We start from the raw sequence: 14858 nt of genomic DNA, 5'->3' as shown, positions 1-14858 counted from the left end.
GTTGGGAGGTCAATGAGCCTCATTCTAAATGAGCTTTCTCATCTATTTTAAGATGTATTCCAAACTTCCTCAGACACAAATGCAGCCTTTTAAGGAGAGTGAGAGGAAGCCGCCTCTGTGGGCTTCCTTTGAGTGAACGTTTTCCGCAGGTGCGGCTGTTCACTCGGTGGCTGCATGAATTTGCGAACCAGCACTGCGCTCCTCTCTGGAAGAAAAGATGCTGTCTCTGCGCAGGGAGTTTAATTACAATGGCACCACTTGAAAGAGAAGCAATGGCAGCAGCAGGAACTGCCACTGCTTGCCCTGTCCAGCTCAGCTTAATATTCAGATTGCAGAAAGCAAGAACTATTTCTTTTCTGAAGACTCCTTTCTCTCCTCCCTTCAAGTGCCAGCTGGGGGAAAAATATTCTGGAATGAATTACAAATGGAAAGGGTTGGCAGCATCAGGAAGTGGAGAGAGAGGGTGGAGGTGAGATTTCACCTATATTCAGGGGTTCGAGATATCACGGAGCTTTTGGGGGAAGAGCAAGGATTTGGCAGCGTTTTCAGCATCATCTCTGGGGTAAGAGAGGTGTTTCAACTGGCCTTCAGAATCTTCCACGATTAGCAGATGCAAATCACAAAAGCTAACCCCATTCTGGGCACTGAAGTCGTGTCTGGTAAAAATAAGGGTCAGGGGAAGAATTCTGAGCAAGAAACAACTGCAGGTCAGCCCAGGGTTCCTAGGTGAACGCGGGTTAGGGAAGGGCAGCAAAGATATTGAGGGCTACTTTTAGGGCTGACGAGCCCTGAAGTCTGGGATCGAGCCAACCGCTTGGTCTCCCTATTCACACACACCCTTGAGCCATTTTTCGGTCTGAATCTTACTCATCCTACGGGAGTTGAAGCAGCTCGTCAGTTTGGGGGAGCAGGGCATCATTTATTTCAGTGCTGGCTGTCGTCTGAATCAACTGCCAGTACAAGTCTCCCGATCGCCCTCGCTCGTCCACCGCCTAACAGGTGACGTCGGGGGCGTCCAGGCTTCCGAGCTTCCCGACGTCACCTGGGCAGGCGGTGGACGAGCGAGGGCGATCCCGCGGTTCAGCAGTTAAGCCGCGCGTCCTTCAGGTGTCAGCCTCCACCCGTTCGGAAACCACAAACCCCACAATCCCTTGTGCCAGGAGCCCAGGCTGCAAATAAGATGGTTCCAAAAGAGTGGAATGTGCAGTCGCGAGGAAACTTAGTCCCAGGCACTTTTCTCTTACCGGATGTGCCTAAAGAAGCCAATTCCTAGATATACACCACCCCACTAAATACCTTCCAGGCCGCGGAGGCCAAGGCTGCCTCTTCGCCAGAGGCTCCAGGGGCATCCTGGGAGTTGTAGTCCAACCGCTAGCCAGAACCAAACTCCCTTTCCCAGAGAGCCCAGCGCGCCAGGGACTAACTACTTGCTTTTCCAAAAAATTCTCTCTGTCCCCTACCGCCTGCTCTCCTCAGCTCCCTTTTGGCCGTCGACTCTTCGCAGAGCGGCGGAGGCCGGAGAAGTCCCGGCCCCTGGGCGCACCGCCCCGAGAGGCACTTCCGGCGGCGATTCACTTCCTGGTTGGGTGGCGGAGCCGGGCGGGAGCGCGCGCGGGGGAGGGGCGGCGGGTCAGTCTCCGCCGGGCGCTCGGGGGATCAGCTGGCGGGCGGGCGGGCGCCGAACGCGGCCCCGGCTCTCGCGGCCTCGCCGCCTCCTCTCCGCGACGCCTCCGCCTCCTCTCCTCTCCGCCCGGCGGCCGTGACAATGTTGCGCGGCCGGTAGCTGGGCGCCGGCGGCCGAACCCTCTCAAGTGGGTGCCGCGGGGATGCTGCCTGGCGCGGGGCGGCGGGGCGACCGGGGGTCGAGGGTGGGGAGGCAGTGCCCGGCCGGGTCAGCGCTGCCCGGGGCGGCCCTAATCCCGTCTCTCCTGGAGCTTTGGACTCGGGATAGCCCGGGTTCAGGGGGAGGTGGGATGCGTTTTCAGCCCCAGGTTTGTTTTTTTTTTCCCTCGCCGGGGGAAATGCGTGAAGCGTCTCCCTAGGCTGATGGTGTTTGCTCTCCCTGGGACTCAGCAGTGAATTTCTGAGTGTGTTCCTGATTCATCCTGGCTTCTTCCTCTGTCATCACAGGGCTAAACTTACACGAATCGCCCTCGGGAGGAGGAGGAGCAGGAGGAGGAGGAGGAGGAGGCGACCTGCGGCGCGACTGACACGCATATTCCGATCGCATCCTCCCTCGCCCCCGCCCCCACGGCCGGGCTCGGGTGGCTCCTCAGCGAGCTGAAATCCGAGAAGAAATCCTTGGATCTGTTTTCTTGAAAAAAAAAAAAAAAAAATCCCGAAGCGGTCGGTCTTTTTGCTTTGCTGCTTCCTATTTGCAAGATGAAGAAGTTTTTCGACTCCAGGCGAGAGCAGGGCGGCTCTGGCCTGGGCTCGGGCTCCAGCGGAGGAGGGGGCAGCACTTCGGGCCTGGGCAGCGGCTACATCGGAAGGGTCTTCGGCATCGGGCGACAGCAGGTCACCGTGGATGAGGTGCTGGCGGAAGGTACGTGGCGGGGGGACTGGGCGCCGGGCCCTGGGATCCTGTGCTGATGTGGTAGGACCGTGGCTTCCCAGGCGTTGAATGTATGAATGGGTTCTGACCACTTGATTCTCCCTTCCCCCTTCCCCTGCCCTGTGACTCATTGTCCTTGAGAGATTGAAATCTGAAAGTGACAGGGCTTTGGTGGTAGTGGGAGGGGGCAGGGGGAGACCTCGGTTGCTGAAATTGTTTACTTTAGTGGCATTTGATTTTGAAAAACCAGGGTGTTGAGAAGCTAGCCACTAAACTAAAGGGGTGGTGGTGGTGGTGGAGAGGGGAAAGCAGGGCAGTGGGCTTGTCACCCTCCTGCTTTGGAGTGGGAGTGAGAGGTTGGGGGCAACCACGAAGAAGAAAGGTCTTTCCTTCTCCTCCCCAACTTTCCCACACTTGGACGGGCAGGCATGGAAGAGCAGATTTTCCGAGGATGGCAGTGTGTTTTTCCAAGTCAAGGCTCTGGGTGGATTTGAGTGGATTTGAGAAGCTGACCCACTGGCATCAGCTTCGCGGCGTAGAGATCCGGGTGGTGATTTTGAGTTCAGTCTAGTAGGCCCCTCTTCCTCCAGTCTTCACTGTTATTTGTTTTTTAATGCAGAGAGGAGGCTCTGACTTTGTTTTTCCTCTGTTAGGTGTGCGGCGTCAGTTTGTGAGCCCGCGTGCTGGTCTGTGTGTCTGTACTCATGTAGATGCATATCTTGATCCCCCAGGCTCTTGGAAAATCTTCTGCCCATTTCTTTGGGTAACCTTAACCTCAACCTTCGTAATTATGCCAGACTCACACTTTTCACAGCTCATTGCTTGCCTAGTGTGCTTTTATTTTTAATAAAAGCAGCAATTTTCATGGCATGAAGCAATTCAAACTAATTGAATGGGCCAGCCTGCTGTAGGTTGTGTTATAGACTGAAGGACTGGGGGAAGGGAGAGACCGCCTGCTACAACATGATTGTGGGGATGAGGGGCAGCAGGGATACCCCTTTGGCAAGGGAAGACTGAAGCAAAGGTACCTACTTGGGCCTGGGAGTGCCTGTCCTGATGAGCAGTGAGCATAGCTGGCTGGCCCCTGGGCTGGGAAGAGGAAGAAGCTGTGGCTGGCTTTGAGCTTGTGTAAGCGCAGGATTCAGCAGGGCCCAGGTTCCCGGGGCATGGTGGAAGGCTTTCCTTTAAAAATGCTGTTTGAAAAGAGTTAGCTGGGAGTGCCTATCCTTGTGAAATTGTTACTTGTTTTTCGTTCCCTGTGCTGTTGTAGCTGGATTTAATCTGGGACCCGAGTCCCCCATCCCTCTGGGTCCTGGCTGTGGCCTTTGGTGCAGAGGGGCAGTTGGCTTGTGTGCCTGCTGCCGGAGAGCTGCACCCTGGAGTCTGAGCTGCCTCTTCCTTCCCTGTGCCAAAGCCCTTGACTGCAGCGAAGTGGTGAGGTGGAGGAATAGTGTGAGTGCAGGAGGCCAGCAGCGGCGCAGGGCGTGGAGCTCTTTCATCGCCATCTAATGGCCTGTGCTGATCGGTGTCCAGCAGCGTTTATCTGTTCAGCTGGAACGTGGTCTCATCCCGGATGGTGTTGCTCTAAGCCGAGCCTGACGAGTCATGGGGGAGAGAAAAGGCAAGAGCAGTCTTCATTTTTTAGACAGTCCTCTTCTTTCTTGAGAACTGCACATTGTGCGTGTTGATATTTTAAAGTGGAACTTAGGGCTTGCAGTGTTCATTCATTTATTTATTTTTCTGATTTAACAGTTATGTACTGCCTGGCTGTGATGTGCCAGGCTCTGTGCTAGGCTTTGGGGAAATGGTATTGAACTAGATACTGGAGTAGGGAGATAAGTGCCATCTTGGAGATATGCCCCAATTTTGGGGAGCCACAAATTGTTTTCTAGGGGAAGTGATGGAAGGATGAATGCTAGTTAGCTAGTGCAGTGGTAGCATGGTGAAGACTCAGACAGCAAGAGGTATTGTGGAAAGCCAGGTCTGGCAGTACTCTCTTACGCTCTTTAGCTATAACTGAGTTTGCATTTGTGGCCCTTTGAAGTGTGTAGGTCTGAGGGGCTGGTACACAAAGTCTTTATGTAGCTCCTGCAAAATCCCAAAGTACTACTAAGTACTGAGAGGAAATGAAAGGCTCCTGAAGCATACACTGCCTTTAAGGAGCCATCGGTGAACTTGGGAAGACAAGGCAAACCTTCATGCATGTTGTAATGGGGTTACCAGTACTGACTGTAGAGGCAGAACTGGGTTCAGATTCCAGTCTGTTCTGTACTACATGTGGATGGAATGAAGCCATTCCAGACTACTCTTTTTTTTAAAATTTATTTTATTTTATTGTATAGTTGTTGACAATCTTTACATAGTTAATTATGATTAACAAAAAAAAGGTTCAGGGGGTATAGGGAAGTATGTAATAATATTATGTCCGTATTGTTTCCATTGTGTATCTGAGGTAAAGGGGGATATTGAGGGAGAAGCCCCACCCAGTTTCCCGCCCACCTCAAGTCCCGGATGTGGGGCATGCGCTGAGATATTTGCTCAGGTGGTTTTAATAGTTCTCCAATTATGAATCGCTGCCAGTTTTGCTCGATGGGGTCGTCCACTGATTGATATGGTCCATCATAAAGTCTCCGTTTGCCCCATATTTCGCTGCCAACATATAGCTGATATGAATGATTGACCTGTTCTGTCTTCTGTCTTTTCTTGGTTAGAGTTCTGAGTCCAGCAGTTCAATTGGGGAGATCTCCAAAGAAACTTTGAGGTATTCCCAGACTAGATTCTTGTATGTTCTAGCAACTTCCAGACTACTCTTGAACCTCGATTTCCATATGGTGATGGTTCTCCAAGTATGGAGCCAGGTCAAGAGCATCCTGGTCACCTAGGAGCTTTTTGGAAACTGATTCTCCATCTCACTTCACAGGCTTTAAGTGTGGGGCTGTAAGACATTTCTGCCAACTCAGATGCAGGCTGCTTCGAAAGTAAGCTCCATCATTGAATGAGGGGATGGACGTGCTTAACTTTTTTTTTAGGCATTCAGTGGTTGGCACTGGCAACATTATGTCATATTGACAGTTAAGGAGGATCCAGTGTAAAGATTGGCACTGGCAACATTGTGTCATATTGATAGTTAAGGAGGATCCAGTGTAAAGACTGGTTTGGCGGCTGCACTCAGAAGCGATCCCTTTCACCTTTCCTTCATCGTAGTTGGGGAACCAGGTGTTCTTTGCAGAGGCCTTGCCAGCTCCCAAAGTGTCATCAGATGTCCGTGGTTGCCATGCTCCTTCCCTGGACCATACTTCTTTAAGTGCCTAGGTCGTGACTTTTCTACCAGTCCTAGTGGAGTTGTCTAATGGTCATGAGTATTGTGTACCCAGTACCCAGGGCACTGTAAGGAAGGATGGTGTGGGGAGCTTCAAACACAGACCCAGTTGTCATTACATCCTACTAATTCTCCTTCTCCCCCTCAACTGTGTTTTGATCTGTGCTCAATACTGAGGGATTGCAAGGACCCAGAGAAGCAGGTGCTGGGCAAGACAGAATGGTGGGTGGCTGTCTGTAGAGCAGCAGCAGCATCTGGCGCCTTGCCGGCCTGGTTTCACCAAGTTGTCCAGCAAGGGCTTAGTCATGAGTGCAGAGGATGAGGCCGTCTGCAGGCTGGGTGATCAGGAGGATATGTTCTATGCAGCTCTCTCAGCCAGGATGCCATGATGAGATGCTAAGTCACATCTGACTTAATTGGCATGTGATGTCAAGGGAAGATTGGCTTCAAACTTCCAGAATGAGCTCAATGGGAACATTGGAGAAATGCTCCAAGAAGTTATGCTCTTGTCATATTCCTCTACCTGTGTGAGTCCTTAAGTTTAAGTTTTAAACAATAAGTAGATGTTTGTTAACTACCTGCATGTCCAGGACAGCATTACTGAGCTGTATTATCTGGTACTATAAGATTGTGGGTCTAGGGCTAATGAGAACAGCAAAGTCTGTCAGTAAACTTTGGAAATTCCTCCTACTTAAAGAGTAATGGTAATGGAGCTTAGCAGTGTGTGAAGCCACCAAAAATAACCATATGAGGCATTTAATCCTACACCTTGGAGGCATCATTATGATGTATGCTTATATTCTTCTAGTGCTTCTTTGCGGAGGGCTCTGCATTCGTTTCCAGGGTTATTAAGATGACTAGAATGTGGGCCTGGCTCTTAAGGAACTCATAGGCCAACACATAACAAATAACCTTGTGATACGTATCTAGCACTTAGCATGACCCTTGATATATTGTAGATGGTAGAAAGATGTTATGAGATGATAAAGAGAAAGGGCCTGATGACATGAATGGAAATAGCCCACCTGATCCTCCAGTTCAGGGTTTCTCAAGCTTTGGAGGTGGAGAGAACAATGTGTGCAAAGGTGTGGAATGCTGAAATGCTGTGGTGAGTTTCAGGTGTGCTGCCAGGTCAGACATTGCCGTTTGGTTTGGTACAAGTTTCCCTTCCGAGTTAAGGAAAGAAAGACCCAGACAGGTAGAAGGACATTCTTTAATGTTTGCTCTGTGGTTCTACTTGCTGCCTGCACACTACCGTGGCCCTTCTAAATAACTACTGAATAGCAATGGCACATGCACGGTGCTCCTCAGCCTCAGCCCTGCACTGATCGTGGGGGAAAGGGAGTGGCTAGCGTGGGGGAAGGATGCTAGAATAGTGGGCTACACTGGGGAAGGTACCAGGGAAGGTAAGAAATGAGCCTCTTGAAGCAAAAGCAGGTGGGGAAGTGAGATGACAGTGGTACAGAGATGAGTGGTGAGCAGAGTTACTTTATGGGGCCCCTTGAGTACCAGGTGGAAAGAGATTCCTTACAAACACCTGATGCCTTGTCTTGATGCAAATGCCAGTCTGATCCCTCCCACTTCAGATGTCTTTGCCTGCTGGGAAGTCTGGTTTCCTCAAGGAGACTGCAGATTTTCAGGGGGTGGTTGTGAATGGTGTCTTCTTCCTGGTTTCAGGCATAATGACAGTTATAGCTTCACTAAATATAGCCAAATCCAGAATTCAGACGTGAAGTCCAGGATAAGCAAAGCCTTTTCTGTCAAGAGCCTTTTGGTCAAAGCCTTCTCCATGGTCTTGCTCACAAAGTCCGGCTCGTTTAATGAGGTGATGGAGAAATAGCAGCCACTTCAGGTGGGTTCTGAATGGCGGCTGTGAGGGAGGCATACACTTGTACCTGGATAGCTACAGCAGCATGTAGAGTTCACAAGAAATGCTTCATAAATAGCAGTAGAACACACATAAAGATATTACTGCACCAGAGTCCTCATTTTAATCTGCGGTTTTTCAGAGCTGATGCTTCAGCAGGAAGGCTTCATCGCCTTCTGCTGTCATCCTGCACTCTCAGAAGGTGAATGACTGTCTCCTGAGTGAAGAGAGAGAACTGTGACGTGTGTGTCTGGAAGAGATGAGAAATTATAATAGAAGCAGCATTGTCTATAAAAGTAGCCTCCAGCACTGTGAGGTAGCAAAGTTTTGCCTCCAGCCTGTTCCCCCTCCCCACCCTGGGCTGGGCTTTGGTGTGGAGGGAGAAGCACTGCATTGTGAGTTGGGAACTCAAGGTTGGTTGGATCACCTGCTGCCTGATTCAGTAGGTGTCACTGAGTATGTGCTGTGTGCCAGAGTCAGGAGCTGGAAGTGCTGGAACCGAGGGATGTCATAGACTATGGGACAGACCTGAGGGGAACTTTATTTTGTAGGGTGGGAAGTAGTCAGAAAAGCTAAAGGAAGCTGACCTTTCAGATGGGTTTTCAAAATGGAGAACTTGTGAACCTGGCACGGTAGTCTAGTGATTAAAGTCCTCACCTTGCAGGTGCCTGGATCCCATATGGGTGCTTGTTTGTATCCCAGCTGCTCCACTTCCCATCCAGCTCCCTGCTTGTGGCCTGAGAAAGCAGTCGAGGATGACCCAAAGCCTTGGGACCCTGCACCAGTGAGGGAGACCCAGAAGAATCTCCTTGGGTTTTCCTGGCTTCAGATAGGCTCAACTAGTGAACCAGAGGAAGGAAGATCTTTCTGTCTCTCCTTCTCTGTATAAACATGACTTTCCAATAAAAATAAAATAAATCTTAATTTTTTTTTTTTTTTTAAGTGGAGACCTTGTTTCTAGATGGGCAAGATCAGGAGAACATTCTGGGAGAAGACAGTAACATGGCCAAAGACACAAAAGCAAGGAAGTGCACTGCTTTCTCAAGAGCTGAATATGTTCAGATAGCAGTCATCTTCTGGTCGCCTAGGACTGGGGGTGTCCCCTGGAGTAGCCACTAGACGCACATAGTTATTTACATTTAAATGATCTACAATGAAATAAAAATAGCAACTTAATTCTTCAGATGTATTAGTTACATACAAGCTGCTTTATAGCCACATGAGGCTATTCTTTTAGCACAGGTAAGAATGTTTCATCTCAGCAAAATGTTCTTTTGGGAAGTCTTGGTTTAAAGCAGTGCTCTCAGAATGTTGAGGTAGAATTGCACCATCAGTTGAAAAAGCACACAATCTCTTCATATATGTGTCCTCGTGTGTTTCTGAATTACATTTGTGGCCTGCTGCCATTGGCTGGTGTTAAAAGTACAGAGTGAGGTTCATTATGAGTGGGAGTGGATGCGTATCTGTATTTTAAATAATCTTCACAGGATTTTGGTGAACCTCTTGTCATGTCTTACCAGATTGTGATCTGTGTTGTAATGTGACTGATGAAGACTATACTAGGAATACAAATGACAGCACTGGCTTCTTTTGCTCATTTATGCTTGCATTATCCTTAATCTGAAGGGCTTTTTTCTTTTTTACACGACTCTAAGCCTCTTGTTTGTCTTATGAAGGTTAATTAATTTAAAATAATGTAACCAACAAATTCCTTTAACTAAGGACACATGACCTGCAGTGTTTATAACTTGGTGTGCTGAAAAGATCGCACTCTTGGAAGACTCTTTCCTGACATATGGACTGAGTGGGAGCGCTTGTGTTGGGCCATATATTATACAACAACGGGAATGTCTTATTTCTTCTGGATTTCTTAGTGTGGCAAAACACACATAAAATTTACCAACTTAGTTGTATTTAAGTGTACAGTTCAGTGATACTAAATATGTTTATGATGCACCCATTAACTCTATCCATCTAACTCTATTCATCTTGTAATGCTAAAACTACTTTAACCAGTAACTCACCACTAAGACCCTCCCTGTAGCAGCTGGCAGCCACTTCATTTTTCATCTTGTGATTTTGACCAAGAACCTCACATAAGGGGAATCACAGTGTTTTGTCTTTTTGTGACTGGCTTGTTCCACTTAACCATGATATCCTCATTGAAGCACATGTCAGAGAATTTTCTTCCTTTTAGTTCAGTAACAATCCAATGTAAGTACCTGCCACATTTTGCTTATCCATTTACTTATAGATGGGCCCTGGGGTAGGCTCTACTTCTTGGCTGTTGTGAATAATGCTGCTTTGAATATGGATATGCAAATATCTCTTTAAGACCCTCCACTCAATTCTTTTGAGTATATAAACTCAGAAATGGAGTTGCTTGATCCTATGGTAATGCTGCTGTTAGTTTTTTGAGGTCCTGCCATCTTGTTTTCTGCAGTAACTGCTGATTTTGCATTCCCACCAGCAATGTGCAAGGGCTTCAGGTCCTCTGGTATCTGGAACCCTTGTTCTCTTCTGGTTTGTAGTAGTAGCTGTCCTAATAATGTAAGATAATATTGCAGGGAAATTTTGTTTTGCACTTCCCTAAGGACTCATGTTGAGCTTATTTGCATGTGTTTATTAATCATTTATATAGCTTTAATGAAGCTATGAGTATTTAACCGCTTTGCCCTTTTTTGAGTTAGGTTGTTTTTGTTATTATTACCAGGTTTTAGTAGCTCTCTGTGTATTTTGGATATTTAGCCCTTATCACATAAATGATTTGAAATAGTTCTCCCATTGTATTGGTTGCCTTTTTATTCTAAAAATCTTATATTTTCAATATTAGAAGAAATATAAATAGTGATTCTTATATTTCTTCCTATACCCCAGATGATTGTCCCCATGCCACTGTTTGAAGACCATTGGTCTGGGTCAGTTTTTAACCACTTTTTGTTCCTCATAAAATATTGTGATATGTACTTTAATTTTAAAAGACTGAAATGTACACAAACATGCTAAATTAGAAACGTTCCCTAAAAATTAATATTGCTCAAAGGAGGGGTTTCATAGAGCAGGCTGTTAGTGAAGAGCAGTCTGTCATTGTATTCATGAAACCCCTCATAGCTGTTTCATTTCTGATTTATCTGTCCTCCATCGCCTCTGGAATTGAGAGACTCTGCAGCACAGCCTGGTGTCACAGCAGATAACTGTCAAAGTTCATGTACTGTATACTGATCATGCGCCAACTAGGAGGACAGGAGCTGAGTCTTCCCTGACTCCTCTGCTTGCCATAGCATGGCGGACCTAGCTGAGAACTGCCAAGATGCTCAGGAAACCTGGCTGACTCTCCGTGGATAGAGAGAGCTACCTCCTACACACAGTAAGATATGGCAGTGTCTTCTCATTTTGTGGTGACAGCCTCCCTAGGGAGATAGGAAGGGTAGTTATTACTCCAGCTGTGCAGAAGAGGAAGCAGTGGCTGACACAGGTTCAATGACTTCTCTAAAGCCACATTGACCAGATGTAGTGGTGAGAAGTTGAGGTCAAAGCCCTTAGCTATAAGGGCAAGATTCTTCCTGAAAATTCTTCCTTTTATATGTATGTATGTATGGATAGATGGATGAATGTATTTGAAAGGCAGAGTTACAGAGTGAAAGAGGAGAGACAGAGAGAGATCTTTCATCTGCTGATTCATTCCCCAAATGACTGCAATGGCCAGAACTGGGCTGGTTCAAAGCCAGAAGCCAGGAGCATTTCCTGAATCTCTCATGTGGGTTCAGTAGCCCAGGTACTTGGGCTATTTTCTACTGCTTTCACAGGCACATGAAGAGGGAGCTGGATGAGAAGTGAGGCAGCTGGGACTCACACCAATACCCATATGGATGCACACATTGCAGGGGGTGGCTTTACCTGCTGTGCCACAATATCAACCTTACTCTTTAATACCAGCTGAGCCCTGTGGCATCCCTGTGGAGATATCTCTGAAACAGTTTGGGAGTGTCCAGTGTCTTAGTCCGATTGGGTTGCTATAACAGAATGTCATGAACTGGGTAGCTGATAAACAGCATAGATATTCCTCCCCGCCCCCTCCCCATAGTTCTGGGGCTGCAACATCCAAGATGATGTCTGGTTCTAGTGCGTGCCCTCTTCTGGCTTACATCCTGTCAGTTTTTCAGTGTCCTGAACTGGTGGAATGGGCGAGGCATTCTCTGGGGCCTCTTTTATTTTAAAAAGGCCATTAATCTCACTCACACCTTCTAATACCATCTCCTCAGTGACTAGGATTCACTCTGAAACATTCATACTGTAGCACTCAGAGGAATTTGGGGAAAAATGTTTTAAAGCTGAAGGTCCCTATTGAGGATCCAGCATTGTGGCAGTTGGGTTAAGCATGGCTGTGATGCTGGTATCCCATATAAGCACTGGTTCATGTCTTAGGTACTACATTTCCAGTCCAATTCCCTGCAAACGATTTAGGAGAGCAGTGGCTGATGGTGCAAGTATTTGGGCCCCTCTACGCACATGAAGACCTGGAGGAAGCACTTGGTTTCAGACTGGCCGACTGTTGGCTGTTGTAGGCATTTGAGGAGTGAAGTAACAGATGGAAGATCTCTGTCTTTCCTGCTGTCTGTGTAACTCTTTCAAAATACTTTTTTTTAAAATAAGAGCTCATATTGTGTAATTGATAGAGCAGTGTTGTAATCCCATTCTACCTTCTTTGCTAGTGTATTCTTTGCTAGTGTGTTTCTGTAAGTGATTATTCGATGCGGAAAATGATTGGTAAAGATTTCTTTTTGATAACTGTAGTAGATTCAGAAAGATTGTTAATTCATTGATTCTAAGAAAGTTATCTTAAACTTAAATGATTTGCCTGCAGTTAACACAGCAAATTAGGCCCCTACAAGCCATCCCAGCTTCTCTTTTCTCTCTCAGTGGTCAGCGCTTTATGTTGTACAGCTTTGTCACTGCTGACATTTTGGGATGGATTGTTCTAGATGTCTTGTACTCTGTAGGATGGTTAGCATTACTTTTGGCTTATATCTGCTAGATAGGAGTTTTCACATAGCTACCCTGTGGTGATAGGGAAAATGTCTTCTGACATTGATAAATGTCACTGTGGGTCAGGGAAGAATCAGCTGTTTGAGGGGACTCGGCTGGTTTAGCGTGTTTGCAGATGTTCTGGTCTTAGTAAAATTGTAGTAGTGCGGTTGCTTTGAGGAACAAAATTGTTTAAATAAATAAAAGGAATTCTGTGTTTATGCTCACACCAAATAAGCTTTTCTATTCTAGGTGAATTTGAATCACTCAGGAGTAAGAATTATTAGCATATGAAATCTTTTTAAAAAAGGTTTATTTGAAAGACAGAGTTACAGAAAAGAGGGAGAGACAGAGACACACAAAGAGACAGAGACCTGCCATTTACTGGTTCACTCCCCAAGTGGCTGCAACAAGTGGGGCTGGACTAGGCCAAAGCCAGGTAGCCATATGGGATGTCCATACCACAGGTGGCAACTTTACTTGTTAAGCCACAGCATTGGCAGCCATTTTTACCTTTCTTCCTCCATTATTTTTATGTTATTATTAACTTATCAGATCTATTACAGATACTTTGAATAATCCCAGTTCTTCTGTTGAATCATATATAATTGCACAAAAGGAGAGTCCTTTTGAGTGAGACTTTTCCTTGGCAGAGGGCAAGTCCCTGCAGTTCAAAGTTGAAAGTAAAAACTTGGAGCTTCATTTGAGGTCAGCTGTGGTTGAATGAACTTGAGCTCAGTCAGTTTTCTTGTTGGGCTCTGAGTTTACCTTGGTAGACAGCGAGTGGCAGTGCCAAAGAGCTTTTTTATTTAAGATTTCTGAAAATCTGAGCGGCCATTGGACCAAAGAACTATAGCGTCTGTATATTATTATAGTAGCACACCAAGTAAGCATAACCTTGAAGCTAAATTATTAGTTGTAATTATACTGGCCTTAAATAATGATGCCTTTCACGTGGGACTTGAATCCTGGAGGAAGCAGTATAAATGCAACACAAGTTGTTTCGTACCTGTTTCCAAGGATGCTTGTAGTTGTACTGGACCCGGAAGATGGTTGTCTTTTTTGTACTGAGTGTGAACCTGAGAACAAAATGGTGACGTTATTACCTGTGGGGACAGGAGGAGGGAGTGGGTTGGGCCCTTCCTGGAAGCTTGAGGCCTGAGCAGCATTACAGATGTAATGCTGTCCATTCCAATCCCTGTGGTCTCCTGCCATTCTCTTGGTGGCTCATTTTTCCTGGTCAGTGTGTCTTTTTGGATCAGGAAGTGCTGGTTCTTTAACTGATGCTAGACTTGTTCGATTTTCCCTGGGGGCAAGCCAAACCCTGTTTCTTAGACTTTCCTCTAGTGTTTTCAGAAGCCAGAGAATCTTGGTGGGGAGGTTATAGAGGGAGCATTAGAAGAAATAATTCTGTCAAACTCCTTGAGTATGGAAAGATCTTGACTTGACGTGGTATAACTCAGTCAAGATTGGGGAGATGCGATCCCCAGTCAGTACTGTCTCATCTCGGCCCTGGAATACAGGGGTGCTGTATGGATCTTCTTAGAAGATATGAAGGGATGCCACATGTGTATGGTTTAAAAGCATGGCAATAGGGCCTGGCGCGTGCCGGGATCCCATGTGGGCACCGGTTCTAATCCCTGCAACCCTGCTTCCCATCCAGCTCCCTGCTGTGGCCTGGGAAGGCAGTTGAGGATGGCCTAAAGCCTTGGGACCCTGCACCCTCATGGGAGACCTGGATAAGTCTCCAGGCTCCTGGCTTTGGGTCAGCTCAGCTCCGGCATGGGGAGTGAATCATCGGATGGAGGATCTTCCTCTCTGTCTCTCCTGCTCTCTGTTTATCTGACTTTGCAATAAAAATAAATAAATCTTAAAAAAAAAAAAAGCACAGCAATGGGAGATAGGCTTGAATCCTGCGCTTGTCCTTGTGATGTTTGGCAATTTGCTGAGATCTGGTCTTTTCATTTATTAAGTGCAAAAATGTGAGTTGTTGTAAGGATTAAAGAAGTAAGTAATCCTTGTATAGACAAAGCGTATAACGTTATAGTAGCTGACATTTTGTTCGTTAACATCCTTTAAATTGCAAGTAGTAT

At 46.8% G+C, this 14858-nt stretch overlaps 1 protein-coding gene across 8 annotated transcripts in view; it reads left to right on the top strand.

Annotated features, from left to right (window-relative positions):
- The first annotated feature begins 1509 nt into the window (after positions 1-1509).
- The window catches only part of AAK1 (AP2 associated kinase 1), a 170747-nt gene continuing 157398 nt past the window's right edge, over positions 1510-14858 (top strand). The window contains exons 1-2 of one of the 8 annotated variants that reach the window (XM_058667921.1): positions 1510-1811; positions 2131-2545. In XM_058667921.1, the coding sequence (XP_058523904.1) occupies positions 2383-2545 (163 nt within the window). In that variant the 5' untranslated portion in view covers positions 1510-1811; positions 2131-2382. The remainder of the gene's footprint in view (positions 1812-2130; positions 2546-14858) is intronic. The other 7 variants (XM_058667913.1, XM_058667914.1, XM_058667915.1 and 4 more) reach the window with 7 other exon arrangements.

The sequence above is a fragment of the Ochotona princeps genome, chromosome 8 (assembly GCF_030435755.1).
Source record: "Ochotona princeps isolate mOchPri1 chromosome 8, mOchPri1.hap1, whole genome shotgun sequence".
Lineage (NCBI taxonomy): Eukaryota > Metazoa > Chordata > Mammalia > Lagomorpha > Ochotonidae > Ochotona > Ochotona princeps.
This window is presented reverse-complemented; position numbering and strand designations above follow the sequence as displayed.